This window comes from Hypanus sabinus, chromosome 9 (genome assembly GCF_030144855.1).
Source record: "Hypanus sabinus isolate sHypSab1 chromosome 9, sHypSab1.hap1, whole genome shotgun sequence".
Lineage (NCBI taxonomy): Eukaryota > Metazoa > Chordata > Chondrichthyes > Myliobatiformes > Dasyatidae > Hypanus > Hypanus sabinus.
In genome coordinates, this window is record NC_082714.1 from 90,856,039 (window position 1) to 90,883,281 (window position 27,243).

Sequence of the window (27,243 nt, forward strand, 5' to 3'; positions counted from 1 at the left end):
TCTGTTGGAGGAACTCAGCAGGTCAAATAGCGCCCTTGGGAGGGGAGGAACTGTCAATGTTTCGGGTCCGGACCCTGTACAAGGCCAGAGAAGGCAACACCCCTTTGGTCACTGAAACCAAAAGTTGACTCTTGTCAATCGGCGGCGGAGGAAATGCTGGGGCTGGCTATGTGTCACTGGATTTCATAACTGGGTTGGGGGGGGGTGGCCCCATCCCATCAGTGCTGCCCTCCAGTGTTCACTCGTTGGAAGAACAAACTGGACCAGAACAACTAGGGACTTCGGCTATATATTATTTTTCTCTTAGTGACTGTATGTTTTTTTGACAATGTGCTATTTGTGCTGTTGGTAATCTGTTTTGCTCCTTGGTCCAGGAGAAATGCTGTTTCATTTGGCTCTATTCGTGGTTGAATGATAATTAAACTTGAAACATCGGACAGTGCTGCAATTTTAAAAGTAACGTTCATCCAATGTGAATAAATACCTCGTTTTATTGCAGTCATTCACAGATCAATCACACGCTGGTCAACACTACCCCAACTCCAGCCCCGTGTGGGCACTTGAAGATAGGAGGGGAGGGGAGTAGTACCGAACTGGGGGGAGTCAGTGACACAGAAGAGATGCCAGGCTCCTGAACTGGGTGGGGGGGGGGTGGTCATGGTGAGAAGTCTCAGACCTGGTGCCAAAACGCACCAGGTGCATGTTCCGCAGGAGGAGGCCACAGATCGTCTGGATGGCAAAAACGGCGCGATGTGGCGCTTCGTCATCGGCATCGGTGTTACCTCCCGGCTCAGATGGTCACCGCCTCCAGAACAGGTCCTTCAGCAGACGGTCAAGAAATGATGTGGACTCTCGGACTGTCGGCGGCTGTCCAGAAACACTGCCTCCCGACTGCCGATCCCAGTTATCCGGGATCTTCTGCGAATCACCTGAGAAGTGACAGATTACCTTTATTTGTCATGTGTGGAGTGAATGCGTCGCTCGAGGACATGCCTCTGGCACCTCTCGCTAACCCGTAACCCGTTCGCCTTTGGAATGTGGGAGGAAACCCACACAGTGTCGGTGAGAATGTACAAACTCCTCACAGACAGCGAGGGAATTGTACCTGGGTCACTGGCTCTGGAAACTGCTAAACTTCCTGACTCCGGCCACCCCAGCACCCGTCGGAGAGAGGCAAGCCCAGCACCCCGTCGGAGAGAGGCAAGCCCAGCACCCCGTGGGAGAGAGGCCACTCCAGCACCCTGTGGGAGAGCGGCAAGCCCAGCACCCCGTCGGAGAGAGGCAAGCCCAGCACCCCGTGGGAGAGCGACCACCCCAGCACCCCGTGGGAGAGAGGCAAGCCCAGCACCCCGTGGGAGAGAGGCCACCCCAGCACCCCGTGGGAGAGTGGCCACCCCTGCACCCCGTGGGAGAGAGGCCACCCCTGCACCCCGTGGGAGAGAGGCAAGCCCAGCACCCCGTGGGAGAGTGGCCAGCCCAGCACCCCGTGGGAGAGTGGCCACCCCAGCAACCCGTGGGAGAGCGACCACCCCAGCACCCCGTGGGAGAGTGGCCACCCCTGCACCCCGTGGGAGAGAGGCCATCCCAGCACCCCGTGGGAGAGAGGCAAGCCCAGCACCCCGTGGGAGAGTGGCAAGCCCAGCACCCCGTGGGAGAGTGGCCACCCCAGCACCCCGTGGGAGAGAGGCCACCCCAGCACCCCGTGGGAGAGAGGCAAGCCCAGCACCCCGTGGGAGAGAGGCCACCCCAGCACCCCGTGGGAGAGTGGCCACCCCAGCACCCCATCGGAGAGAGGCCACCCCTGCACCCCGTGGGAGAGAGGCCACCCCAGCACCCCGTGGGAGAGAGGCAAGCCCAGCACCCCGTGGGAGAGTGGCCACCCCAGCACCCCGTGGGAGAGAGGCCACCCCAGCACCCCGTGGGAGAGAGGCCACCCCAGCACCCCGTGGGAGAGAGGCAAGCCCAGCACCCCGTGGGAGAGAGGCCACCCCAGCACCCCGTGGGAGAGTGGCCACCCCAGCACCCCGTCGGAGAGAGGCAAGCCCAGCACCCCGTGGGAGAGAGGCCACCCCAGCACCCCGTGGGAGAGCGACCACCCCAGCACCCTATGGGAGAGAGGCCACCCCAGCACCCCGTGGGAGAGCGACCACCCCAGCACCCCGTGGGAGAGTGGCCACCCCTGCACCCCGTGGGAGAGAGGCCACCCCAGCACCCCGTGGGAGAGAGGCAAGCCCAGCACCCCGTGGGAGAGAGGCCACCCCAGCACCCCGTGGGAGAGTGGCCACCCCAGCACCCGTCGGAGAGAGGCCACCCCAGCACCTGTCGGAGAGAGGCAAGCCCAGCACCCTGTCGGAGAGAGGCCACCCCAGCACCCTGTCGGAGAGCGGCCAGCCCAGCACCCGTGGGAGAGTGGCCAGCCCAGCACCCGTGGGAGAGTGGCCAGCCCAGCACCCCGTGGGAGAGTGGCCACCCCAGCACCCCGTAGGAGAGTGGCCAGCCCAGCACCCCGTGGGAGAGTGGCCACCCCAGCACCCCGTGGGAGAGCGGCCACCCCAGCACCCCGTCGGAGAGAGGCAAGCCCAGCACCCTGTGGGAGAGCGGCCACCCCAGCACCCCGTGGGAGTGCGACCACCCCAGCACCCCGTGGGAGAGAGGCAAGCCCAGCACCCCGTGGGAGAGAGGCCACCCCAGCACCCCGTGGGAGAGTGGCCACCCCAGCACCCCGTCGGAGAGAGGCAAGCCCAGCACCCCGTGGGAGAGAGGCCACCCCAGCACCCCGTGGGAGAGCGACCACCCCAGCACCCCGTGGGAGAGCGACCACCCCAGCACCCCGTGGGAGAGTGGCCACCCCTGCACCCTGTGGGAGAGAGGCCACCCCAGCACCCCGTGGGAGAGAGGCAAGCCCAGCACCCCGTGGGAGAGAGGCCACCCCAGCACCCCGTGGGAGAGTGGCCACCCCAGCACCCGTCGGAGAGAGGCCAGCCCAGCACCCCGTGAGAGAGTGGCCACCCCAGCACCCCGTGGGAGAGCGGCCACCCCAGCACCCCGTCGGAGAGAGGCAAGCCCAGCACCCTGTGGGAGAGCGGCCACCCCAGCACCCCGTCGGAGAGAGGCCACCCCAGCACTTTGGCTGCTGTCTGATTTGTCTGGGTGGCTGCCTGACCTGCAGTGTCCCTCCAGCACTGTGTGTGTGTGTTGTTCTGGATGACAGAATCCCTTCTGTTTACTGTTGGTTATTTATGTGTATTAACAGGCAGAACGAAGCAAGGTATTTTAGAAAACATCTAAGAATTAATATTGATCTTTTAATATGACAATTAAAAATAACTATTTCTAATTTGCTATTGTAACTGTTTGCTCTCCAAATACTGACGTGTAGACCAGGCCTGCGAGGATTTCAAATCTGTCACCCACCACCACGTGTTCTCGCAGCCATCTCTCTGGTGCCAAGCCGGAGTGAGACGTTTCCTGTGAAAATCCCTCTCTGTTCTCAGGGTGAAAAAAGCTGCTTCATCGGGCTGTAACAATGGGCATTAGGTCTTTTTATTGTGGGTGGGGTTTAAAAAATTGGGAGACGGTACTGTAGGCCATGTGTCAACAAATATTCTGAGCACACTTGCCATAGGCTCACCAGCCCTGAGGGACGGGGGTCACTATGCTTCACTCCCCAAGAGGGCTGGAGGAACGGGTTAGAGGTGAAGAGGGACCCGAGGAGCAGGTTTTCTCCTCCACACGGAGGGTAGTGGGTGTGTGGAATGATCTGCCAGAGGAAGTGGTGGGGGTGGTCAGAAGAAGTGGTGGGGGTGGACAGAGGAAGTGGTGGGGGTGGACAGAGGAAGTGGTGGGGGTGGACAGAGGAAGTGGTGGGGGTGGTCAGAGGAAGTGGTGGGGGTGGACAGAGGAAGTGGTGGGGGTGGACAGAGGAAGTGGTGGGGGTGGTCAGAGGAAGTGGTGGGGGTGGACAGAGGAAGTGGTGGGGGTGGACAGAGGAAGTGGTGGGGGTGGTCAGAGGAAGTGGTGGGGGTGGACAGAGGAAGTGGTGGGAGTGGACAGAGGAAGTGGTGGGGGTGGTCAGAGGAAGTGGTGGGGGTGGACAGAGGAAGTGGTGGGGGTGGACAGAGGAAGTGGTGGGGGTGGTCAGAGGAAGTGGTGGGGGTGGACAGAGGAAGTGGTGGGGGTGGACAGAGGAAGTGGTGGGGGTGGACAGAGGAAGTGGTGGGGGTGGTCAGAGGAAGTGGTGGGGGTGGACAGAGGAAGTGGTGGGAGTGGACAGAGGAAGTGGTGGGGGTGGTCAGAGGAAGTGGTGGGGGTGGACAGAGGAAGTGGTGGGGGTGGACAGAGGAAGTGGTGGGGGTGGTCAGAGGAAGTGGTGGGGGTGGACAGAGGAAGTGGTGGGGGTGGACAGAGGAAGTGGTGGGAGTGGACAGAGGAAGTGGTGGGGGTGGACAGAGGAAGTGGTGGGAGTGGACAGAGGAAGTGGTGGGGGTGGACAGAGGAAGTGGTGGGGGTGAGTTGCGGTCAGCGATACGGCAGCACAGTGCCAGTGACCTGGGTTCAATTCCAACACTCTCTGTAAGGAGATTCCACGTTCTCCCTGTGACTGTGTGGGTTTCCTCTGGGTCTCCGGTTTCACCCAGGGAATGCCCTTTTCTCACTGTTACCATCAGGGGGAGGTACAGAAGCCTGAAGGCACACACTCAGCTTCTTTCCCCCCCCTCTGCCATCAGATTCCTAAATGGTCACTACCTCACTTTTATTTATTATTCCTGTTTCTGCACTATTTAACATGCTTACTGTAATTCATTTATTTTTACTGTTTGCAGAGTACTGCCGCCATCAGGTTAACACATTTCATGACGTACACGCTGGTGATATTAACCTGGTTCTGAGCCCACATTCCAAAGACGTACAGATGGGTTAGTAGGTTAATTGGTCACATGAGTGTAATGGGCAGAGCTGAATCATTAGTAGGTTAATTGGTCACATGGGTGTAGTGGGCGGAGCTGAATCATTAGTAGGTTAATTGGTCACATGGGTGTAGTGGGCGGAGCTGAATCATTAGTAGGTTAATTGGTCAAATGGGTGTAGTCTGCAGAGCTGAATCATTAGTAGGTTAATTGGTCACATGAGTGTAGTGGGCGGAGCTGAATCATTAGTAGGTTAATTGGTCACATGAGTGTAGTGGGCAGAGCCAGTTCATTGGGCTGGGACCAATTCAGTGTTCATAGGTTTATAGACAATAGACAGTAGGTGCAGGAGTAGGCCATTCGGTCCTTCTAGCCAGCACCGCCATTCACTGTGATCATGGCTGATCATACACAATCAGTACCCTGTTCCTGCCCTCTCCCCTTATCACTTGACCCCGCTATCTATAAGCGCTCTATCTAACTCTCTCTTGAATGCATCCAGAGACTTGGCCTCCACTGCCTTCTGGGGCAGAGCATTCCACATATCCACCACTCTCCGGGTGAAAAAGTTTTTCCGCATCTGTTCTCAATGGCCTACCCCTTATTCTTAAACTGTGGCCTCTAGTTTTGGACTCACCCATCAGCGGGAACATGCTTCCTGCCTCCAGCGTGTCCAATCCCTTAATAATCTTATATGTTTCAATCAGATCCCCTCTCATCCTTCTAAATTCCAGTGTATACAAGCCCAGTCGTTCCAATCTTTCAACATATGACAGTCCCGCCATTCCGGGAATTAACCTTGTGAACCTACGCTGCACTCCCTCAATAGCAAGAATGTCCTTCCTCAAATTTGGAGACCAAAACTGCACACAATACTCCAGGTGGGGTCTCACCAGGGCCCTGTACAGCTGCAGAAGGACCTCTTTACTCCTATACTCAATTCCTCTTGTTATAAAGGCCAGCATGCCATTAGCTTTCTTCACTGCCTGCTGTACCTGCATGCTTGCTTTCATTGACTGGTTTAGAGGGATGTGGGCCAGATGCAGGTAAATGAGATTGGCTGGACAATGTCACAGACCTGTTCTGCTGTGTAACCGTTTCCTCAATCCATGTACTCTCCCTGCTCGAGTCCAGCACACAGAGGCTGTGGGTGGGGCTCTGGGGAGTTCACTGAACACACTCCCCACCCCAGACTCGAGCAGCACCCCACCACCGTGCTCACCCATACACAGAGTGCAGGTTACAAGGAGCGACTCCCCCCACGTACAATGGGAGCACGATGGGATGTTCTATGCCCTGGGTGAGTGAGGAAGCTCGACCCCACCCGTTCGATCCCGCTAAACACTCACTCCGCTCCCCTCCACCGCCGTCGATAACACGGTCCCTCTGAAAGCCGCTCCCAAACCCAGAACCTCTTGCAGCAAGGCCAGTGGGTGCAGGGGAGCACCGAGCTGTTCACTAACCCGATGTGGAAATCCTGCAACTCCATCGCACACTCCCTCCTGGTATTCATCCCTGCAGGTGAGAGAAACGGATTCGCCTCCACTCAGACCCACAAACTATCCCTCCAGGTGAAGCAACACTTCATCACGGCTTGTCTCCTGTACTCGGTGCTGCAGGTACAGCCTCCTCCGCACCGGTGGGACCTGACACAAACCGTTCCATCCGCCAAAAGCGATATTTCCCATTTTAACTGCAAACGCCATTCCTATTCTGAACTATCAGTCAAAGGGCCCCCTCCCCTGCCATATCCCGTCCAGGTAGCCTCCGACATTCCCGTGGACCCCAGCACTCACGGTCGTCGGCGATGACCAGCTCCTCCCTGCCCTGGGCGTCCCGCCGGGTCACCGTGGTGTACGACTGGTCACCCTGCACTCGGGTCACTCTGGTCTCCTCGTTGCCCTCTCCGTCCCGTTCTGTCCGTCGCTCCTCGATCGTCTGCGGGAGGGGAGGGGGGGAGAAGGTCAGAATGAATGGCGAGAGGCCGCGGAACCGACCGCCCTCCCCCGGCCCAGTGATCACCCTCGCGTACCAAGTGAGGGGCTGCTGTCACTGCAGCAAACGGGGAGGGGGGGGGGGGCGAGACAGCATGGAACAGGCCCTTCAGCCCATCATCCCTGCCCACCAACCTCACTTTATTCCCCCAAACACTCCCAACATCTACCCCATACTCCACGCCTCACCTACACACTGGTGCTGATTAACCCACCGACCTGCACACACACACACACACACACAGTGGAGGTTGAATCTGGAGCTGTCTGGAACAGTGAAACGATGGCCCTTTCACCCAGAATAGCAAACACTCTCCAAGCATTTGCAGCCTGCACACAGACAGCCTGAGGCTCAAAAGGTCATACAGCAGAGGGTATAGCTTTAAGGTCAAAGGGGATAGGTGGGGCAGAGTGGTGGAAGCAGTTATGATAAAGGGATTTAAGAGGTCTACACATGCTGGAGCTCAGCAGGTCAGGTAGCACCTACAGAGAGGAATAAACAGTCGATGTTTCAGACTGACACACTTCGAGGTTTTTTTTGACGGGAATGAATGTGCAGGGTTTGGAAGGATAAGGATCGTGTGCAGGAACAGGGACTTGGTTGAACGACCATAAAAACATTTCACCGTGGCTGATTTATTATCCCTCTCAAGCCTATTGAGATTGTCATCTATTGAGATTCAGTGAAAAGCTCGTTCCCACAGATCAGTTCGTTACACAGTGCAGTGAGGTAGAACAGTAACGGTGCAGAATAAAGTGCAACAGCTACAGGGAGAGTGCAGTGCAGGTAAACAACAAAGTTCTCCCCATAACCTTCGATGCCCTGACTAATCAAGAACCCACCAGCCTCCAATTTAAATATAAATAACCTGGCCACCACAGCCGGCTGTGGCAATGAATTCCACAGACTCACCAGCCTCCGGCGAAAGAACCTCCTCCTCCGTGCCTAATGAGACGGCCACTGAGCAGATATTTGTGGTCTTCTGCTGAGGGAGCCCATTTGTTTCAGACACACTCAGAGATGCTCTTCTGCACACCACTGTTAACCTGGTCTCTAACTGAACATCCCTCTATTCTGAGTCTCTGCCTCTGGTCCTACACTCCCCCACTAATCTCCCCGGCTCAACTCTTTGGGAGGTTTCAATGAGGTCCCATTTCCTTTCACTGAACTCAGGTGAGTGCAGGCCCAGAGCCCACAGAGCCTGGAGAAGAATGAGGGGGTGCGGGGAAATCCCGTTTAATTTGGCACGGTTCTGAAACGATGGGCTGAAGGGCCTGTCCATGCTGTTTAAATGTTCACAACATGACCCAACTGTCCCACAGGTGCCTTCTCCCACCCGCCTCTCAAGGGGCAGGGGGAAACGGGTCATAAACACCACTCACCCCATCGGGACGGACAATTTTGGATACAGAGACGCTCTTGAAGTAGGATTTGCTGCGAGGCTCGGCTGGCTTGAGGGCACTATCCAGGCCTTCTGAGTTCACCTTGGAGTCCAGATCTGTGAAGGTGACAATGATCGGGCTTCCTCAACTCCAGCAGAGTCACAAAAAAGAAACTATCCCCCCCCCCCCCGCCATTTACCAGGTACATTGTCACAGGTACTGCGATACAGTAGCTCATGCTACACCCTGCTCCCACAGATCAGCTCCTAACACAGTGCAGTGAGGTAAAACATAACCAAGTGTAACAGTTACAGAGAGTGCAGTGCACAAAACAACAAAATGCAAGATCAAAATGAGGCAGATGGCGAGGCCCAGAGGTCATTTCATCGTACAAGAGGCCCATGCACGAGTCTGCTAACAGTTGGACAGAAGCTGTCCTTGATCCTGGGGGTCTGTGCTTTCAGGCTTTCCGGGCAGAGGGGAAAAGAAGAAATGTCTGGGTGGGGGGGGGGGGTTCTTTGGTTCTGTGGGCTGCTTTAGTGAAACAGTGAGAAGTGTGGACAGAGGGGTGGCTGGTTTCTGTGAAGTGTGAGCTGTGCCCACTGCTACCCAGGAGCTCGATGGAACATGAAATCCTCTAAAGACACAGACACAGAATGCTGGAGGAACTCAGCAGGTCAGGCAGCATCTATGCAGAAGAATAAACAGTTGTTGTACCAGGCCCAGACCCTCCATCCGGAGTGCGATGTCACTCTCGTCATTTCGGACCGACACCCTCCATCCGGAGTGCGATGTCACTCTCGTCGTTTCCGACCGAGACCCTCCATCCGGAGTGCGATGTCACTCTCGTCATTTCCGACCGAGACCCTCCGTCCGGAGTGCGATGGTACTCTCGTCGTTTCCGACCGAGACCCTCCATCCGGAGTGCGATGTCACTCTCGTCATTTCGGACCGAGACCCTCCATCCGGAGTGCGATGTCACTCTCGTCGTTTCCGACCGAGACCCTCCATCCGGAGTGCGATGTCACTCTCGTCGTTTCCGACCGAGACCCTCCATCCGGAGTGCGATGTCACTCTCGTCGTTTCCGACCGAGACCCTCCATCCGGAGTGCGATGTCACTCTCGTCGTTTCCGACCGAGACCCTCCATCCGGAGTGCGATGTCACTCTCGTCGTTTCCGACCGACACCCTCCATCCGGAGTGCGATGGTACTCTCGTCGTTTCCGACCGAGACCCTCCATCCGGAGTGCGATGTCACTCTCGTCGTTTCCGACCGACACCCTCCATCCGGAGTGCGATGTCACTCTCGTCGTTTCCGACCGACACCCTCCATCCGGAGTGCGATGTCACTCTCGTCGTTTCCGACCGAGACCCTCCATCCGGAGTGCGATGTCACTCTCGTCGTTTCCGACCGAGACCCTCCATCCGGAGTGCGACGGTACTCTCGTCGTTTCCGACCGAGACCCTCCATCCGGAGTGCGATGTCACTCTCGTCGTTTCCGACCGAGACCCTCCATCCGGAGTGCGATGTCACTCTCGTCGTTTCCGACCGAGACCCTCCATCCGGAGTGCGATGTCACTCTCGTCGTTTCCGACCGAGACCCTCCATCCGGAGTGCGATGTCACTCTCGTCGTTTCGGACCGAGACCCTCCATCCGGAGTGCGATGTCACTCTCGTCGTTTCCGACCGAGACCCTCCATCCGGAGTGCGATGTCACTCTCGTCGTTTCCGACCGAGACCCTCCATCCGGAGTGCGATGGTACTCTCGTCGTTTCCGACCGAGACCCTCCATCCGGAGTGCGATGTCACTCTCGTCGTTTCCGACCGAGACCCTCCATCCGGAGTGCGATGTCACTCTCGTCGTTTCCGACCGAGACCCTCCATCCGGAGTGCGATGTCACTCTCGTCGTTTCCGACCGAGACCCTCCATCCGGAGTGCGATGTCACTCTCGTCGTTTCGGACCGAGACCCTCCATCCGGAGTGCGATGGTACTCTCGTCGTTTCCGACCGAGACCCTCCATCCGGAGTGCGATGTCACTCTCGTCGTTTCCGACCGAGACCCTCCATCCGGAGTGCGATGTCACTCTCGTCGTTTCCGACCGAGACCCTCCATCTGGAGTGCGATGTCACTCTCGTCGTTTCCGACCGAGACCCTCCATCCGGAGTGCGATGTCACTCTCGTCGTTTCCAACCGAGACCCTCCATCCGGAGTGCGATGTCACTCTCGTCGTTTCCGACCGAGACCCTCCATCCGGAGTGCGATGTCACTCTCGTCCTTTCGGACCGAGACCCTCCATCCGGAGTGCGATGTCACTCTCGTCCTTTCGGACCGAGACCCTCCATCCGGAGTGCGATGTCACTCTCGTCGTTTCCGACCGAGACCCTCCATCCGGAGTGCGATGTCACTCTCGTCGTTTCCGACCGAGACCCTCCATCCGGAGTGCGATGTCACTCTCGTCCTTTCGGACCGAGACCCTCCATCCGGAGTGCGATGTCACTCTCGTCGTTTCCGACCGAGACCCTCCATCCGGAGTGCGATGTCACTCTCGTCGTTTCCGACCGAGACCCTCCATCCGGAGTGCGATGTCACTCTCGTCGTTTCCGACCGTGACCCTCCATCCGGAGTGCGATGGTACTCTCGTCGTTTCCGACCGAGACCCTCCATCCGGAGTGCGATGGTACTCTCGTCGTTTCCGACCGAGACCCTCCATCCGGAGTGCGATGTCACTCTCGTCGTTTCCGACCGAGACCCTCCATCCGGAGTGCGATGTCACTCTCGTCGTTTCCGACCGAGACCCTCCATCCGGAGTGCGATGTCACTCTCGTCGTTTCCGACCGAGACCCTCCATCCGGAGTGCGATGTCACTCTCGTCGTTTCCGACCGAGACCCTCCATCCGGAGTGCGATGTCACTCTCGTCGTTTCCGACCGAGACCCTCCATCCGGAGTGCGATGGTACTCTCGTCGTTTCCGACCGAGACCCTCCATCCGGAGTGCGATGGGTACACTCGTCGTTTCCGACCGAGACCCTCCATCCGGAGTGCGATGTCACTCTCGTCGTTTCCGACCGAGACCCTCCATCCGGAGTGCGATGTCACTCTCGTCGTTTCCGACCGAGACCCTCCATCCGGAGTGCGATGTCACTCTCGTCGTTTCCGACCGAGACCCTCCATCCGGAGTGCGATGGTACTCTCGTCGTTTCCGACCGAGACCCTCCATCCGGAGTGCGATGGGTACTCTCGTCGTTTCCGACCGAGACCCTCCATCCGGAGTGCGATGTCACTCTCGTCGTTTCCGACCGAGACCCTCCATCCGGAGTGCGATGGTACTCTCGTCGTTTCCGACCGAGACCCTCCATCCGGAGTGCGATGTCACTCTCGTCGTTTCCGACCGAGACCCTCCATCCGGAGTGCGATGGTACTCTCGTCGTTTCCGACCGAGACCCTCCATCCGGAGTGCGATGTCACTCTCGTCGTTTCCGACCGAGACCCTCCATCCGGAGTGCGATGTCACTCTCGTCGTTTCCGACCGAGACCCTCCATCCGGAGTGCGATGTCACTCTCGTCGTTTCCGACCGAGACCCTCCATCCGGAGTGTGATGGTACTCTCGTCGTTTCCGACCGAGACCCTCCATCCGGAGTGCGATGTCACTCTCGTCGTTTCCGACCGAGACCCTCCATCCGGAGTGCGATGTCACTCTCGTCGTTTCCGACCGAGACCCTCCATCCGGAGTGCGACGGTACTCTCGTCGTTTCCGACCGAGACCCTCCATCCGGAGTGCGACGGTACTCTCGTCGTTTCCGACCGACACCCTCCATCCGGAGTGCGATGGTACTCTCGTCGTTTCCGACCGACACCCTCCATCCGGAGTGCGATGGTACTCTCGTCGTTTCCGACCGAGACCCTCCATCCGGAGTGCGATGTCACTCTCGTCGTTTCCGACCGAGACCCTCCATCCGGAGTGCGATGGTACTCTCGTCGTTTCCGACCGAGACCCTCCATCCGGAGTGCGATGGTACTCTCGTCGTTTCCGACCGAGACCCTCCATCCGGAGTGCGATGTCACTCTCGTCGTTTCCGACCGAGACCCTCCATCCGGAGTGCGATGTCACTCTCGTCGTTTCCGACCGAGACCCTCCATCCGGAGTGCGATGTCACTCTCGTCGTTTCCGACCGAGACCCTCCATCCGGAGTGCGATGTCACTCTCGTCGTTTCCGACCGAGACCCTCCATCCGGAGTGCGATGTCACTCTCGTCGTTTCCGACCGAGACCCTCCATCCGGAGTGCGATGTCACTCTCGTCATTTCGGACCGAGACCCTCCATCCGGAGTGCGACGGTACTCTCGTCGTTTCCGACCGAGACCCTCCATCCGGAGTGCGACGGTACTCTCCTGCCTGGGTGAGTGCACTCTGAAAGTTGAGTAGCTGGATACAAAGCAGCCCTCTCGATCGGGACTCTATCTTACCCCCCCCCCCCCCACTTCCTCAGAGGTCAAGTCCACGATGACCCTGCACACACCAGTGGAAGTATTATGTCTGGATGGGTTTTGCGATCGCTCTGCCTGGGACTGCAGAGCTGTGGATTCCGGGGTGGAGTTTCAAGATGGCGACGTAAGCATTTGCCTTTTAGGCGCTCTTTATTTTTTTAACTATAATCACCCTTTAATTAGACCTTTTCGAACTTAATCATATGAGTTGCTACCTTTGATTGACCCTTTTTTCCTAAAATAATAGTTGATCTAATCTTGTCAAACCTAAAATGGCTACAAGTAAGAAATCGGCTAAGGATCCTTTATCCATCGACGCAATTGTTGGTCTTTTGGACACTAAACTGGATGTTAAATTTGCGGCTATGGAAAGTAAATTGGACAATAAACTGGATGCTAAATTTGCGGCTCTGGAAGGCAGACTAGAAGGTAAATTGGACAGTAAACTGTTAAGTTTGGAAAGGAGGATTACTTCGAGAATATCCGATCTTGAAGGAGTTGTTAAATCGCTTGAAACTAAGTTTCAGTCGCAGGCGTTAGAGGTTCAACAGCATGGAATTAAGATCACGACTCTTGAACAATCAATTTGTGAAAAAGCACGTACAATTGAAGTGTTAGAGAAGAAGATAGAGTCGACTGCTAAAACTTTAGATCAGTACAAGTTTAAAATTACTGATCTTGAAAATCGTTCTCGCAGACAGAATTTGCGCATCATCGGAATTCCCGAAAAAGTTGAGTCCGGTGATTTAACTGAATTTTTCTCTAAATTACTGTGGGAAATTTTCGGTGGTGAAGGTTTGAAAAATGAACCTGTTATTGACCGCGCTCATAGAGTTGCGAGGTTTTCGTCTGTGTCTGATAAACCACGAGCGGTGATTGTTCGCCTTCATTATCCTCGTGAGAAAGAGCTTCTAATTCGATTAGCTCGTAAAAAAGGTATGATCTCCTACAGAAATTATTCATTTCGAATAGTTGAAGACTATTCGTATGAAGTTATGAAAGCCAGGATCGCTTTTAAACCAGTGATGGCAGAGATTCATTCGTTTGGTTTTAAACAAGCTTTAATGTATCCAGCGAAACTTAGAATGGTGCTGCCCGACAACAGTCTACACTTTTTTATCACTCCTGAAGAAGCGAAGAAATTTGTTGAAGAATATCGATCCTCTAGTGCAACTTGAACTATGAGTTACATTGAAGATTTTTTTTTTTGGAGAGAGGATGTTATTTCATTTTAAGTTTTAACCCTGGAAGTTGGGTTATAACTTCTTATTTTGAACTATGGGTCTGGGTCTTTTTTTTTACCATTATTATTGCTTATAGATGCTGTTTTAATCTTTATAATATCCTTTTTTTATATACGTTTGTATTTTGTAATAATGAATTATTTTTTTCAAAATGTCGTTTCTTCTTCCCATAAGTCTTTACTTTTTATAAGCGTTTATTTGCTTGCCTGTATTTAGAAATGGAACAAAGGTTTTGAATTCTTTTTCTTTAGTTTTTTTTTAAATATGTTGTAGTGTCTATTAAATCTTTTTTTTTATATAAAAATATTCTATTTTGATAACTTTTTTTTTACTATATTTTCTCATTAGATTGCTGAATTTATATTCATATTTTGTAATATGGCTTTCTCAAAATGTCGTTTCTTCTTCCCATAAGTCTTGGCTTGTGAAACGTCATCTTTGTATCTGAATATGGAAATTCTTTTTTAAAGGTGTATCACATTTTTAAACTTTAATGTGCATTTTTTTTATTAATGATCTTTCTGGTTTTACTATTTTAGTTTTTTTTTGATTTGTCTGATATGGGTGTGTATGTGTATGTGTATGTATATATATATATATATATATGTAGGTATATATATATATATATATTTTTTTTTTGCAACTCTATATTTTAATTGGGGTGTTATATAGTTTTTTCTTAAAAAATTTTCTTATGGAGCTGCCATCTTGAAATGGGGGTAATATTAGTATTAGTTTATGCGCCTGCCGCTTGGCTTTCTTTCAAAGGGTGGGGGGAGGGGGGAGGGATCTTTTTTCATGCTTTTGCTTTTTATTTTTTTGCTTTTAGTTTATGGGCTGACTTTAAATTGTTAATATTGTTGAGGTGTCAGGATCTCCGGTTGCTCCTGAATCAATTTTCCTTCTTCCTAAATTGTGGGTTATGTGTTTTTTTAACCTTTTATGATACACACAATTAATATTGGTATGATGGATAAATCTATTAACTTTATCTCGTGGAATACTAATGGTTTAAATCATCCGATTAAACGTAAAAAAATATTTAAAGTATTCCATAGATTGAACGCTAATATTATTTTTGCACAGGAGACCCACATTAGGAGGGAGGATAATCAACGTTTTTTTAGGTTCTGGAAAGGTCAACAATTTCACTCAAATTGTACCGCTAAAATTAGGGGTGTGTCTATTTTTATAGACGCCTCAATTTCGTTTACACATTATGAAATTATTTCTGATCCACAGGGTAGATTTTTGTTGATAACTGGTTCACTTTTTAATCGGAAAGTTGTTTTAGTTAATATTTATGCTCCAAACTTTGATTGTCCTGAATTTTTTAAACGGTTATTTACTTCTCTTCCTAATTTGAATGAATATATGTTGATTATGGGTGGAGACTTTAATTGTTGTTTGAATCCTTCGATGGATAGATCTAAACCTATTCGAACTCTTCCGAATAGATCAGCTTTACTTATTAATTCTTTTATGGTTGATTCTGGAATTACTGAAATATGGCGGTTTTTGAACCCTAAAGGTAAAGAATTTTCATTTTTTTCACATGTATATCATAGTTATTCTAGAATTGATTACTTTCTTATTGATCATCGTTTATTAACAGATGTTATTGATTGTAAATACGATTCTATTGCTATTTCGGATCATGCGCCTCTGAAGTTATCTATCAAGATTTCGGATTCTTCTATCAATACTAGATCTTGGAGACTTAATGCTACTTTACTTCAAGATCCAGAATTTATTACCTTCATAAAACAACAAATTGACTTATTTTTTTCAACAAACTATAATGAAGAGATTGATAAGGGAATACTTTGGGACTCTTTCAAGGCTTTTATTCGTGGACAAATTATTTCATATTCCGCTGGTAAAAGAAAACAAAGATATTCAGATATAGCTTTATTGGTGGATAAAATTAAAGAAATTGATAAGATTTATTCCGTTACTCCTACCAAAGAACTTTATAAGAAGAGAGTTGAGCTTCAAATGGAACATAGTTTATTATTATCTTCTTCAATTGAGAATCAATTAATTAAGACTAGGGCTCAATTTTATATTCATAGTGATCGAACTGGTAAATTGTTAGCTAATCAATTAAAAGCTATTTCGACTAAGCGACAAATTATTAAAATTCGTAAACAAGACGGTAATTTAACTACTGATTATAAAGAAATCAATAACACTTTTCAAGATTTTTATAAATCTTTATATCAATCAGAATTTGACGGTGACCGGTTTATGATGGATAATTTTTTTAATAATTTGAATATTCCTAAACTGATAGATGAAGATTGTAGCTTGCTTGATGCTCCTATTTCTATGGATGAAATAAGAGAGGCTATCTCATCAATGAATTTAGGGAAAGCTCCTGGTCCTGATGGTTTTATTGTAGAATTTTTTAAAACTTTTTCTTTATTGCTTTCTCCTTGGCTATGTGAAATCTTTAATGATGCGTTTGTTAAGAAGAGATTACCTCAATCGTTTTATGAAGCTACTATCTCTCTAATTCTTAAAAAAGATAAAGATCCTACCTTATGTGCATCTTATCGCCCTATATCATTATTAAATGTAGACTCTAAGATTCTTACAAAAATTTTAGCCATTAGATTAGAAAAGGTATTACCACAGATTATTTCAGAAGATCAAACTGGTTTTATTAGGAATCGATATTCCTTTTTTAATATTAGAAAATTGATTAACATAATTTATACTTCATCACCTACAACCCCAGAATGTGTTATCTCATTAGATGCTGAAAAAGCCTTTGATAGAGTTGAATGGACATATTTATTTAATGCATTGAGAAACTTTAATTTTAGTCCTAATTTTATATCATGGATTAAATTAATATATTATAAACCTGTTGCTTCTGTTCTTACAAATAATTATAGATCCTCTTTTTTTCAATTATCTCGTGGTACGAGACAAGGTTGTCCTTTAAGTCCTTTACTATTTAATATTGCATTAGAACCTTTAGCTATTGCTATTCGTGAGTCTCCTAATATTTTTGGTATTACCCGTAATGAGAAGTTATACAAATTATCGCTTTATGCTGATGATTTGTTGTTATATATTTCTAATCCTAGTAGGTCTATTCCTGCTATTTTATCCTTGTTGGCTCAATTTGGTAGTTTTTCTGGTTATAAGTTAAACTTAGATAAGAGTGAGTTATTCCCTTTAAACGCGCAAACTTTATTGAGTGATAGGATGCCATTTAAAGTTGTTACTGATAACTTTATCTATTTAGGTATAAAAATTACCAAGAAATATAAAGATTTATTTGGACTGAATTTTTTACCTATGCTTCATCAAATTCAGCAACTTACTACTAGATGGTCTCCCTTATTTTTATCATTAGTTGGTCGGATTAATGCTATTAAAATGATGATTTTACCGAAATTTTTATATTTATTCCAAGCTTTACCAATTTTTATTCCTAAATCTTTTTTTGATAATATTGATTCAAAGATTTCCTCATTTGTTTGGCAAAATAAAAATCCTAGGTTAAGCAAAAGGCAATTACAAAAGTCTAAAAAAGATGGTGGTCTAGCTTTACCTAACTTTAGATTTTATTATTGGGCGAATAATATTCGTAACCTAATGTACTGGAAACTAGATTTGGATTCACCTGTGTGCCCACAGTGGGTAAATTTGGAATGTAGTGAGGTTAAGGGATATTCTATATTTTCCGTTCTTGGTTCTTTTCTTCCTATTGATTTAGCCAAATTCAATAAACAGATATCTAACCCTGTTGTTAAACATACACTACGAATTTGGTTTCAATTTCGCAAATTCTTTAATCTGAAAAACTTTGCTTTGGACAGCCCTATTTTATGTAATTTTTTTTTTAAACCTTCATTGACAGATCAAGCTTTTAGTATATGGAAAAGGAAAGGTATAAAATGTTTTCGTGATCTTTTTTTTGAAGGTACTTTGATGTCCTTTGATCAACTATCCAACAAATTTGAATTACCTAAATCTAATTTTTTTAGATACTTACAAATTAGAAATTTCTTACATAAAATTCTTCCATCTTTTCCTAATTCAACTCCATCGGATTTTTCAGATTTGATTTTTACTTTTAATCCTTGTCAGAAGGGATTAGTAGCTTTTATTTATAACATGATTATGAAGATACAGCCAGAAATATCGGATAGAATTAGACAAGAATGGGAAAAAGAACTTCGATGTAATATATCAACAGATAAATGGGAAAAAATTTTACAAATGGTTAATTCCTCCTCTATTTGTGCTAAACATGCTTTAATACAATTTAAAATTGTACATAGAGCTTATATGTCTAAAGATAAACTTGCCCGATTTTATTCGCATATCAATCCTCAATGTGACAGATGTCACTTAGAAGTGGCTTCATTGACTCACATGTTTTGGACATGTCCCACTTTACATAACTATTGGAAGGACATTTTTGATGTCATTTCCTCAGTATGGAATATCGATTTACAACCCCATTTTATTACTGCAATTTTCGGTATACCAAATGAAGATGGCAATCAACTTTCCCCTTCAATCAGACGAATGATTGCCTTTGTAACATTAATTGCCAGAAGGTCTATATTACAAAACTGGAAAGAAGTAAATCCTCCTACTACATTTCAGTGGTTCTCCCAAACTATTTCTTATTTGAGTTTGGAAAAAATCAGAAGCACTATCTTTGATTCTTCAATTAAATTTGAAGAAACCTGGGGACCATTTATTCGACACTTTCATATGAATTAATTTGGCTTATTTCAGATCCTTTTCTCTACTTATACTTGTTCAGGTATGGAGTTCTGGAGTTCTTTTCTTGACACCTTTATATATTTATAAAGTGTTATTATTGCCCATGTTAGTGTTAGTTTAGTATTTTTTTTCATTATATATTTTTTCTCATATATAATTTCAATTTTTTTTTTTCTTTTTTCGACGATTATTTTTGTTTTTCATATATATTTACATAGACTTGATTGATTTATGCACCTTTTGTTGATGGATGTTTTAATAGGATATTATTATCCTATTACTAATGTAATCTCAAGTTTATTGAATCTGTAATCTATTCATTATTTTGTGTTGTTTTTTTTTTATATATGAAATTTAATAAAAAGATTGAAAAAGAAAGAAAAGAGCTGTGGATTCCATCACAGGAACCAGTCTCAGCTCTGTAGTCCACACCTCTCACTGTCTCGGTAAAGCAGCCAACACTATCGAAGACCCCGCCATCCCGGACACTCTCTCTTCTCCCCTCACTAATCCCGCAGGAGATACAGAAGCCTGAAAGCTCATCCCACCAGGCTCAAGGACCATCGTGGACCTCCTGCACATTAAGGTTGATCCCCCAGTCAAGCTCAGTGCACCTTATCGTCTGCACGTGCACGGTCTCAGTCAGCAGAGTGTATGCCTGCAGTCTCCTGTTGCTGTGGCCTGTCCACTTCGAGGTTCAACGGGTTGTGTGTTCAGAGATACTCTTCTGCACACCACTGTGGTAACGCATAGTTATTTGAGTTACTGTCAGCTTGAACCAGTCCGGCCATTCTCCTCTGACCTCTCTCATTAACAAGGCGTATTTGCCCACAGAACTGCCGCTCACTGAATGTATTTTGATGTTGAACACGATGGGAATACACCGATACTCGAAGCACGTTCCTTCTGTCACGTCTATTCAGCAGTTTAGCTTTCGCGGCTCTCAACACTTAGCTGCTGTCCCGCGCTGCTTACATTTTTCCGCTGAAAAAACTCAACCGATTTGTCTTTCAGTACGGGGTGCTTGGACTCAGGGTACCGAAGCAGTTTTGAGGGCTCCATTGCCTCATTAGGCAGCCTCCTGCCAGACGCCTTGGCCAGGTGCAGTTGGTCGCGGGTGGGGTGAGAAGACAAGCTCAGGGCCGGAGGTCCCCGTGCCGGGGCGGCAGCGGTCACAGTCCGGAGAGAGCGACCGACCGAGCGAGGGGCGAGACAGGGTATCAGCCGACAGAAGTTTGTTTCAGTAGATCACAGCGAGATAGCGGCTCTGATACTTATGAAACCTTGAGCCCGGATTAGATCGTCTGTGAATATTTTAGCACCGGGTTCCCATGAACATTCGGTGTGCTAAACAGGTTTAGAGACGGTGCCCATCTGTCCGCGCTCCAGGCTGGTACCAACGGCACTTCCCGCCGGCCGCGTGAGGCAGGCAGTGATCCCTGGCGCGAGGGTATCACTGCGTTTAGGTGACTGATGACCTCGCGTGGGTTCAAGTTCAACAGTGACAGAGAATGAGGAAAGGTGCAGCTGACTCATATCGTTTCAAATCGTCAAATCATATTGTTTCCTTGCGGCCTGCTGGTTGGGGACCACTGAATTACACTGTGTGGTGTGGGGGGGCTACACGCATGCGCACTGGGCAGAAAGAACGGAACTAAAACCCCACAACCCTCAACAGTATTTGTGTATTTATTTTTCTTTTCTTTTTTCGGGATCTACTGGGAAAGTCCCAATGATCAACCAGTCGATCGAGATCGACGGGTTGGCGACCACTACGCTAGAGACTGTTGTGGGTGAAAATCCCAGGAGATCAGCAGTTTCTGAGATACTCAAACCACCCCGTCTGGCACCAACAATCAAAGTCAAAGTCATTTAGATCACATTTCTTAACCAGTCTGACGTTTGGTTAGAACAACAACTGAACCTCTTGACCATGTCTGCAGGCTTCTATGCATTGAGTTGCTGCCACGTGATTGGCTGATTAGATATTTGCAGATGTACCTAATAAAGTGGCCACTGAGTGTACATTCTCCACTGTTATTAAACTCCTTACCTCGGTTCATGATGGAAACCGGTCTCGCCTCTGACCTACCTTGATCCTCTTTCCTAGTGTCGCCCTTCCTCAGCATGTCCCAGATGTCCTCAAACTGCAACAGAAACGGTTCTGATCAGAGACTCCCCTGCTCTCCCTCCCCACCCAGGCCCAGCAGTCTTCCTACACTCCCTGAAGTAGGGCATCCAGTTCCACTGGTCCCCACACAAATCACCACCGACTCCTGACCCACCGATCAACCTGAATTGGAGGACTCCCTCTACAGCCATGCCTATCCCCACGGTACATGAGATATCCCTTTGGCCCATCGAGGCCATGCTAGCTCACATTTCACATGCTGAACAGTTCCATTCCCTGTTGATCCAACTTTTTTTGTGAATGCTCATGTTTAATGTGTCCTTAGCACCCTGTCCTCGATGCAGCAACTCTCTTAGACTGACTGTGCAGGTTTCCTCCGGGAGCTTGTTTCCCACATTCTAAAGATGCACGAGTTAAAAGTTAGTACAGGTGGCCCCCCCCACCCATTTTTCGTTCGCTTTACAACTCGCTGTTACGAAAGACCTACATTGTTACCTGTTTTCACTAACCAAAGAGGATTTTTGCTTTTACGATAAAAAGACGCCCGCTTTATACGTGTGTTTACCCTGAGAAAGTCTACAATGATCGTGAAGCCTTGTGCGGGCAGTTGTTTGCGCATGCGTGTACGTGTGTATGTGTGTTGACATGTACGTGTGTAGGCGTGTACGTACCGATTTTTTTCCTCCAAATTGATTTTAGTTCGCTGCCTTCCCAAGTTTGATATGTGAAACTACACCGTACCTACAATATTCCTACTTTATATAGGCTGTATATTTATCATATCATTCCTGCTTTTCCTATATGTTTGTGCTATTTTAGGTTTTATGTGCTAATTGGTTTGATTTGGTAGGTTATTTTTTGGGTCTGGGAATGCTCAATAATTTTTCCCATATAAATTAATGGTAATTGCTTCTTCACTTTACGACATTTCGGCTTACAAACGGTTTCATAGGAATGCTCTACCTTCGGATAGCAGGGGGAGCCTGTAATTTTAGTAAGTGTCCAGTGACAATTGCCCCAGCACATCTTGATCTGTGTTGGTCAGACTCATTTTATTGCGAATTAAATTCACATGACAAATAAATCTAATTTTTACATTCGGTGTGCAATACAGTCTGAGGTCAGAATCGAACCGGGTCTCTGGAGCAATAATGACTCTACCCACTGCGCCACAGTGCCACCCTCACTGAGGGGAGAAATACAGGCTCTTTGTCAAAACTGTCTAATGCAACTACTAATCTCTGTAACTTCCCCACTTGGAGTCGGGGCTGTTAATTTGAGTTTCCTGCACATCTATCTTCAAAAGACTGCAATTAAAACTTTGTTCATGACTTTGTGCCTGTGAAAGTCTCATCACTCTTCCTGCTTCTCAATAAAGTAAATTTATTATCAAAGTACGCACATGTCACCATAGACTACCCTGAGATTCATTCCTTCGTAGACTTTTACATAAAATAAATCCAATAGATGCATGGAAAATTATCAATAAACAAAGACTGACAAACAACCAATGTGCAAAAGAAATAAATGGTACAAATTAAACCTTGTGTCTGTGCTATGACAACCTTAAGAACTGCAAATGAAAATAACAATTAAACTGAGAAGATGAACCGTAATCTCCTTAAAAGTGAGTCCACAGGTTGTGGGTTCAGTGGACTCTCGATTATCTGGCGCTACAGACAGAAATGTGTGCTCTGATAATGCAAACATTGCCCGAGGCACCCTGGGGCCACACCTCAGTGTCCAGCCCCACACTCTCCACACACTGGCCTGTGCAGTTCTTCCAAAGCCAGGATTACCTTACTGAGCCTTCTGCCAACTACTTCCAGTGAAAATCCTGCTTTAAAGAGGGGGCCAAAATTGATTGGGATATTCCAGATGATCCTTACTATCTTTGTACAGATCCTTAGAGTCAAGAGAGTTTATAGTTTTATAGTACGGTCATATCTAGGAAGGTGCTGAAGAAAGTCCAACAATATCATATCCCCACCCTGCTCATGAATGCGACATCAGGGCAGCCCGCCCACCAGGGCTACCAGGCTCAGAAACAGTTACTTCCCCCAGGACTGATCAACCCCGAACCCACCACCACTTCATCATTTCCTGTCAGTCACCACACATACAGACACCCCTGTGTCTCACGTTACGTGAAGGACTGAAAAGATAAGCTAACATTGGAGAAGATCCAGAGGAGGCTGACGTGAATGATTCCTGCTGGTCCGGATTCCAGTATTTGCATCTCCAGAGAATCTTCACTCTGTTGCAAAATGTAGACTCTCTCGATGGCCAACCATTCTGATTCCACTCCCGTTCCCATTCTGACTCGCCAGTCCACGATCTCCTCTACTGCCGCTCTCAGATTTAAGAAGCAACACTTTACGTTCCAACCCGGTGGCCTGAGCATCAATTTCTCTCATTTCTCCCCCTCCCCTTTTTCCAGTACGCACTCTGATTCCCCTTTCACCCCTTCTCTCCTCACCAGCCCTCTGCCGCCTCTTCTCCTTCCCTTTCTCCCACAGTTCTCCCTGATCAGATTCATTCCTCTCCAGCTCTGTACATGTTCCATCACCGGCCAGCTTCTTACTTCATCCCCCTCCCCACCCACCCAGTGTTCTCCCTCACCTATCACCTTCTTACTTCATCCCCCTCCCCACCCACCCACCGTTCCCCTCACCTATCACCTTCTTACTTCATCCCCCTCCCCACCCACCCACCGTTCCCCTCACCTATCACCTTCTTACTTTATCCCCCTCCCCACCCACCCACCGTTCCCCTCACCTATCACCTTCTTACTTCATCCCCCTCCCCACCCACCCACCATTCCCCTCACCTATCACCTTCTTACTTCATCCCCCTCCCCACCCACCCAGTGTTCTCCCAAGCTTACGTTTCGGGAGGGGTTCCAGGGCGAACGATACGGAACCGCAGGCAAGTCCCCTGGCTTGGATCTAGGAGGGTCTGACTGCTCCCCGCCCAAGCCAGGCAGGTCACTGTCTGGCTGTTTCAGCATCCAATCGCGAGGCGCCCGCCTCTTCACCCCGTCCTCACCCCTCTGTCCGGGCACAGGGTGGGCGTCAAAATCAGGAAACTCTGCATAGGATGGGGAGGTGGGGAGGAACAAGAAGAAAATTCAAAGTTATTTTCATAAACACGAGACCCAGAGCAGCAACACACAAAGTGCCAAAGGAGCTCAGGCTGCATCTATGGAAATGAATAAACAGTCGACATTTCACACCAACTGAGGACAATTATTGAGAGAACTGTTTGATTCTCAGTATCTGACACACAGCCAGCCACCCTCACCCCCAATCCCTTACGGGCTTGTACAGCACAGAAACAGGCCCTTTGGCCCATCTGGGCCAGAACCATTTCCCTGCACTAGGCCTACAGTATATCCCTCTGAACCTTTTGTTCCCATTTACCTGTATAAATATCTTTAAATGTTGATAACGTACCTGCCTCAACCACTTCCTCTGGCAGCTCATTCCACATACTGACCAACCCCTGGGAGAAAAGGTTGCCCCTCAGGCTCCAGTTGAATCTCTCTCCCTCTCACTTTAAGCCTGTGCCCCCTGGCTCTTGCTGGCTGAAGATGGGCTCGGACGGCTGCTGGGATGTGGTTGTGCTCGTGCCGCTCGGCCCAGTTTTTGTAGGTGTGCTGGTTTGGAGACAGAATGTGAGGTGACACCAGCAGCCTGCCCCCCTCCCAGCACACCCTCAGTTGTGTCAACACAAACAACCCGTTTCACTGCACGTTTCGATGTACGTGTGAATCTGAAACCGTGTCTGTGCTCCCCATGGTCTCACACAATTGTGTGAGGTCACCCCTCCTGTTCCTATTCTCCAAGGAATAACCCCTCTCTCTCTCTGTAACTCAGTCCCTTGAGTTCCAGCAACATCCTCGTAGATCTCTTTCTGGGACAATTTACAATGACCAATTAATCTAGCCGGTACGTCTTTGGACTGCAGGAGGAAACAGGGGCACCCGGAGGAAATCTACGCGGTCACTAAGGATGCTGGGATTGAACTCTGAACTCTGACACCCTCCTTGAGCTGTGACAGCATCGAGCTGCCGTGGCAACCACCCGACATCTTGTACAACTGCAACATAACTGCTCAACTTGGATATAGGAGCAGAATTAGGCCATTTGGCCCATCAAGTCTTACCCACCATTTCATCATGGCTGATCCAATTTTCCTCTCAGTCCCAATCTCCTGCCTTCTTCCCATATCCCTTCATGCTCTGACCAAATCAGAAATATATTAACCTCTGCCTTAAATATACCCAATGACTTGGCCTCCACAACGGTCTGTGGCCACAAATTCCATAGATTCACCGCCCTCTGACTAGAGAAAGTCCTCCTCATCTTAGCAAATCTATAGAACCGTGAAGATAGTGAGGTAGGAGAGGACATGCTGGAGGGGTGCAGGTTCTGGATGAAATGCTGAAGGCAGAAAGATCCCCAGGGTTAACCCTTCCGTTACAGGAGGTGGGGAGAGGGATGGGCCATCAGGAAAGGTCTAAGGCAATGGGCAGAATGGTCTCCGTGTCCTGCAAGTTCAGTGCAGCGGATAAGGGGAGAGTCAGCCAACTTGCCGAACTGCCCCACGGGCACGTCCCAGCTCCCGATCCCTTTGAAGAGCTCGTCCATTTCGCGGAAGAGTCCGGAGAAGCCCTCGCCGGGCCCGAAGCCGAAGCCGAAGCCGAAGGGGTCGCCCCGGCGCCGAAAGTCGTCGTCGTCGTCCTCGACATCGTCGCCGTCCTCGTCCAGGACCGTCCCGCGATGGAATGGGTCCCTGAGACCAAACACGGGGGTTAGAGTGACTCAGTCAGTCCGGGGGTGAGGGGCAACCGGGGAGGAGGAGGCTAGTTTGGTCAAACGGAGGGGGCGAGGGGATAGAGGGGCTGGGGGCTGATGACATTGGGTGGGAGACAAGGTGCGGACAGAAGGGAAGGGGCCGGGAACACGGGGTAACATCTGCCCAGCACCCTCCCCTCTCCCCTCGCTCCTCACCCTCCGCGCTCCGGGAAGCCGAAGAGACCCCGGAAAAGGCCAAACAAACTCATCCCTCCGCAACCGCCCGCCGACCTCCTGCCGTAAACCCCGCCCAACGTTCCGACCTCCTGCCGCACACCGTAAAGCAGTCGTAAAGCAGCTCCGCGGCGACCGCGAGCCCATTTAAAGGGACACTCCCTTCGCCCGAGAGCTGGGCAATTGAACCCTGCACCTTCCACTGGTGACCTGGCAGGGGCCTCAACACAAGTAAAATTGCGCAATGGATGGTCACAAAAACACTAATGAGACTATGGTGATGCGGGTTGAAGGGGAAACATTGGCCTCAGGGCCCCAAGGAGCAAACTCTCATTCCAAAGGCATCAGTGAGGTCTTCTATTTCCAGCTTCAATATTTCACGTTAAAAGAGGCATCCTGACATTTCAGTAATCCTTCAGCACTGCTCATCTGTCAGTCTACCATTCCCTCAGCATTACACCTAACCCCTAATAGTGGTGCATCCCTTACGCTGTATTGATGAGTTCGTCTTGGTTTTACCGTTTCATTCTGTGGATCCAGACAGTGCTGGGGCTCATCACGAACAATGATGAGACGGCGAGAGAGAGGAGGTTAAAGAGCTCGAGGCCTGGGGCCAGGCAAATAACCTCTTTTCTTAACGTCAGCAAGACGGTGGAAATGGTTATCGACTCGCACCCCTCTTTACATCGGCAGCAGGGCTGCGGAAAGCAGGTTAGTTTCAAACTCCTGGGAGGGCACATCTTGCACAAGCTCTCACAGTCCCAGAACATATTTCACACATTCAGGAAAGTCCACTTCTGGAGGTGGCTGAAGAGAGCTGGACTTTTTAAAATTATTCATTTACGAGACAGCTAAGCCAGCATTTATTGCCCATCCCTAGTTGCCCTTGAGAAGGTGGTGATGAGCTGCCTTCCTGTACCGTGGCAGTTCCTGAGGTGTGGGTACACCCACAGTGTTGTCAGGGAGGGGATTCCATGACTTTGACCCAGTGACCATGAAGGAACAGTGATCTGTTTCCAAGTCAGGATAGTGAGCGACTTGGAGGGGATTTCCAAGCAGAGGTGTTCCCAGATATCTGCTGTTCTCGTCCTTCTAGATGGTAGTGGTCATGGGTCTGGAAGGTGCTGACTTAGGAAATATGGTGTGTTGTGCAGTGCATCTTGTAGACAGTACACACTGCTGCAACTGTTCATCGATGGTGGAGGGACTGGATGCTGTGGAAGGGGAACCAATCAAGTGGGCTGCCTGGTACTGGATGGTGTCGAGTTTCTTGAGTGTTGATGGGGCTGCACTCATCCAGGTGAGTGG

The 27,243-nt window shown here is 49.4% G+C and overlaps 2 protein-coding genes across 2 annotated transcripts; one reads left to right on the forward strand and one right to left on the reverse strand.

Annotated features, from left to right (window-relative positions):
• Window positions 1–471: 471 nt before the first annotated feature.
• On the reverse strand, window positions 472–26,028 carry hax1 (HCLS1 associated protein X-1). The gene is made up of 7 exons (XM_059980175.1): window positions 25,918–26,028; window positions 25,500–25,699; window positions 23,790–23,992; window positions 20,864–20,918; window positions 8,285–8,400; window positions 6,704–6,845; window positions 472–929 (listed from the first exon to the last, which is right to left on the reverse strand). Exons 1-7 carry the CDS (start codon window positions 25,968–25,970, stop codon window positions 799–801), a joined length of 900 nt encoding a protein of 299 aa, XP_059836158.1. The 5' UTR covers window positions 25,971–26,028; the 3' UTR covers window positions 472–798.
• Window positions 2,883–6,693, forward strand: LOC132399619 (uncharacterized). Its single transcript, XM_059980174.1, has 2 exons — window positions 2,883–5,018; window positions 5,160–6,693. The coding sequence occupies exon 1, from the start codon at window positions 3,656–3,658 to the stop codon at window positions 4,574–4,576; it is 921 nt and encodes a 306-aa protein (XP_059836157.1). The 5' UTR covers window positions 2,883–3,655; the 3' UTR covers window positions 4,577–5,018; window positions 5,160–6,693.
• Window positions 26,029–27,243: the final 1,215 nt, after the last annotated feature.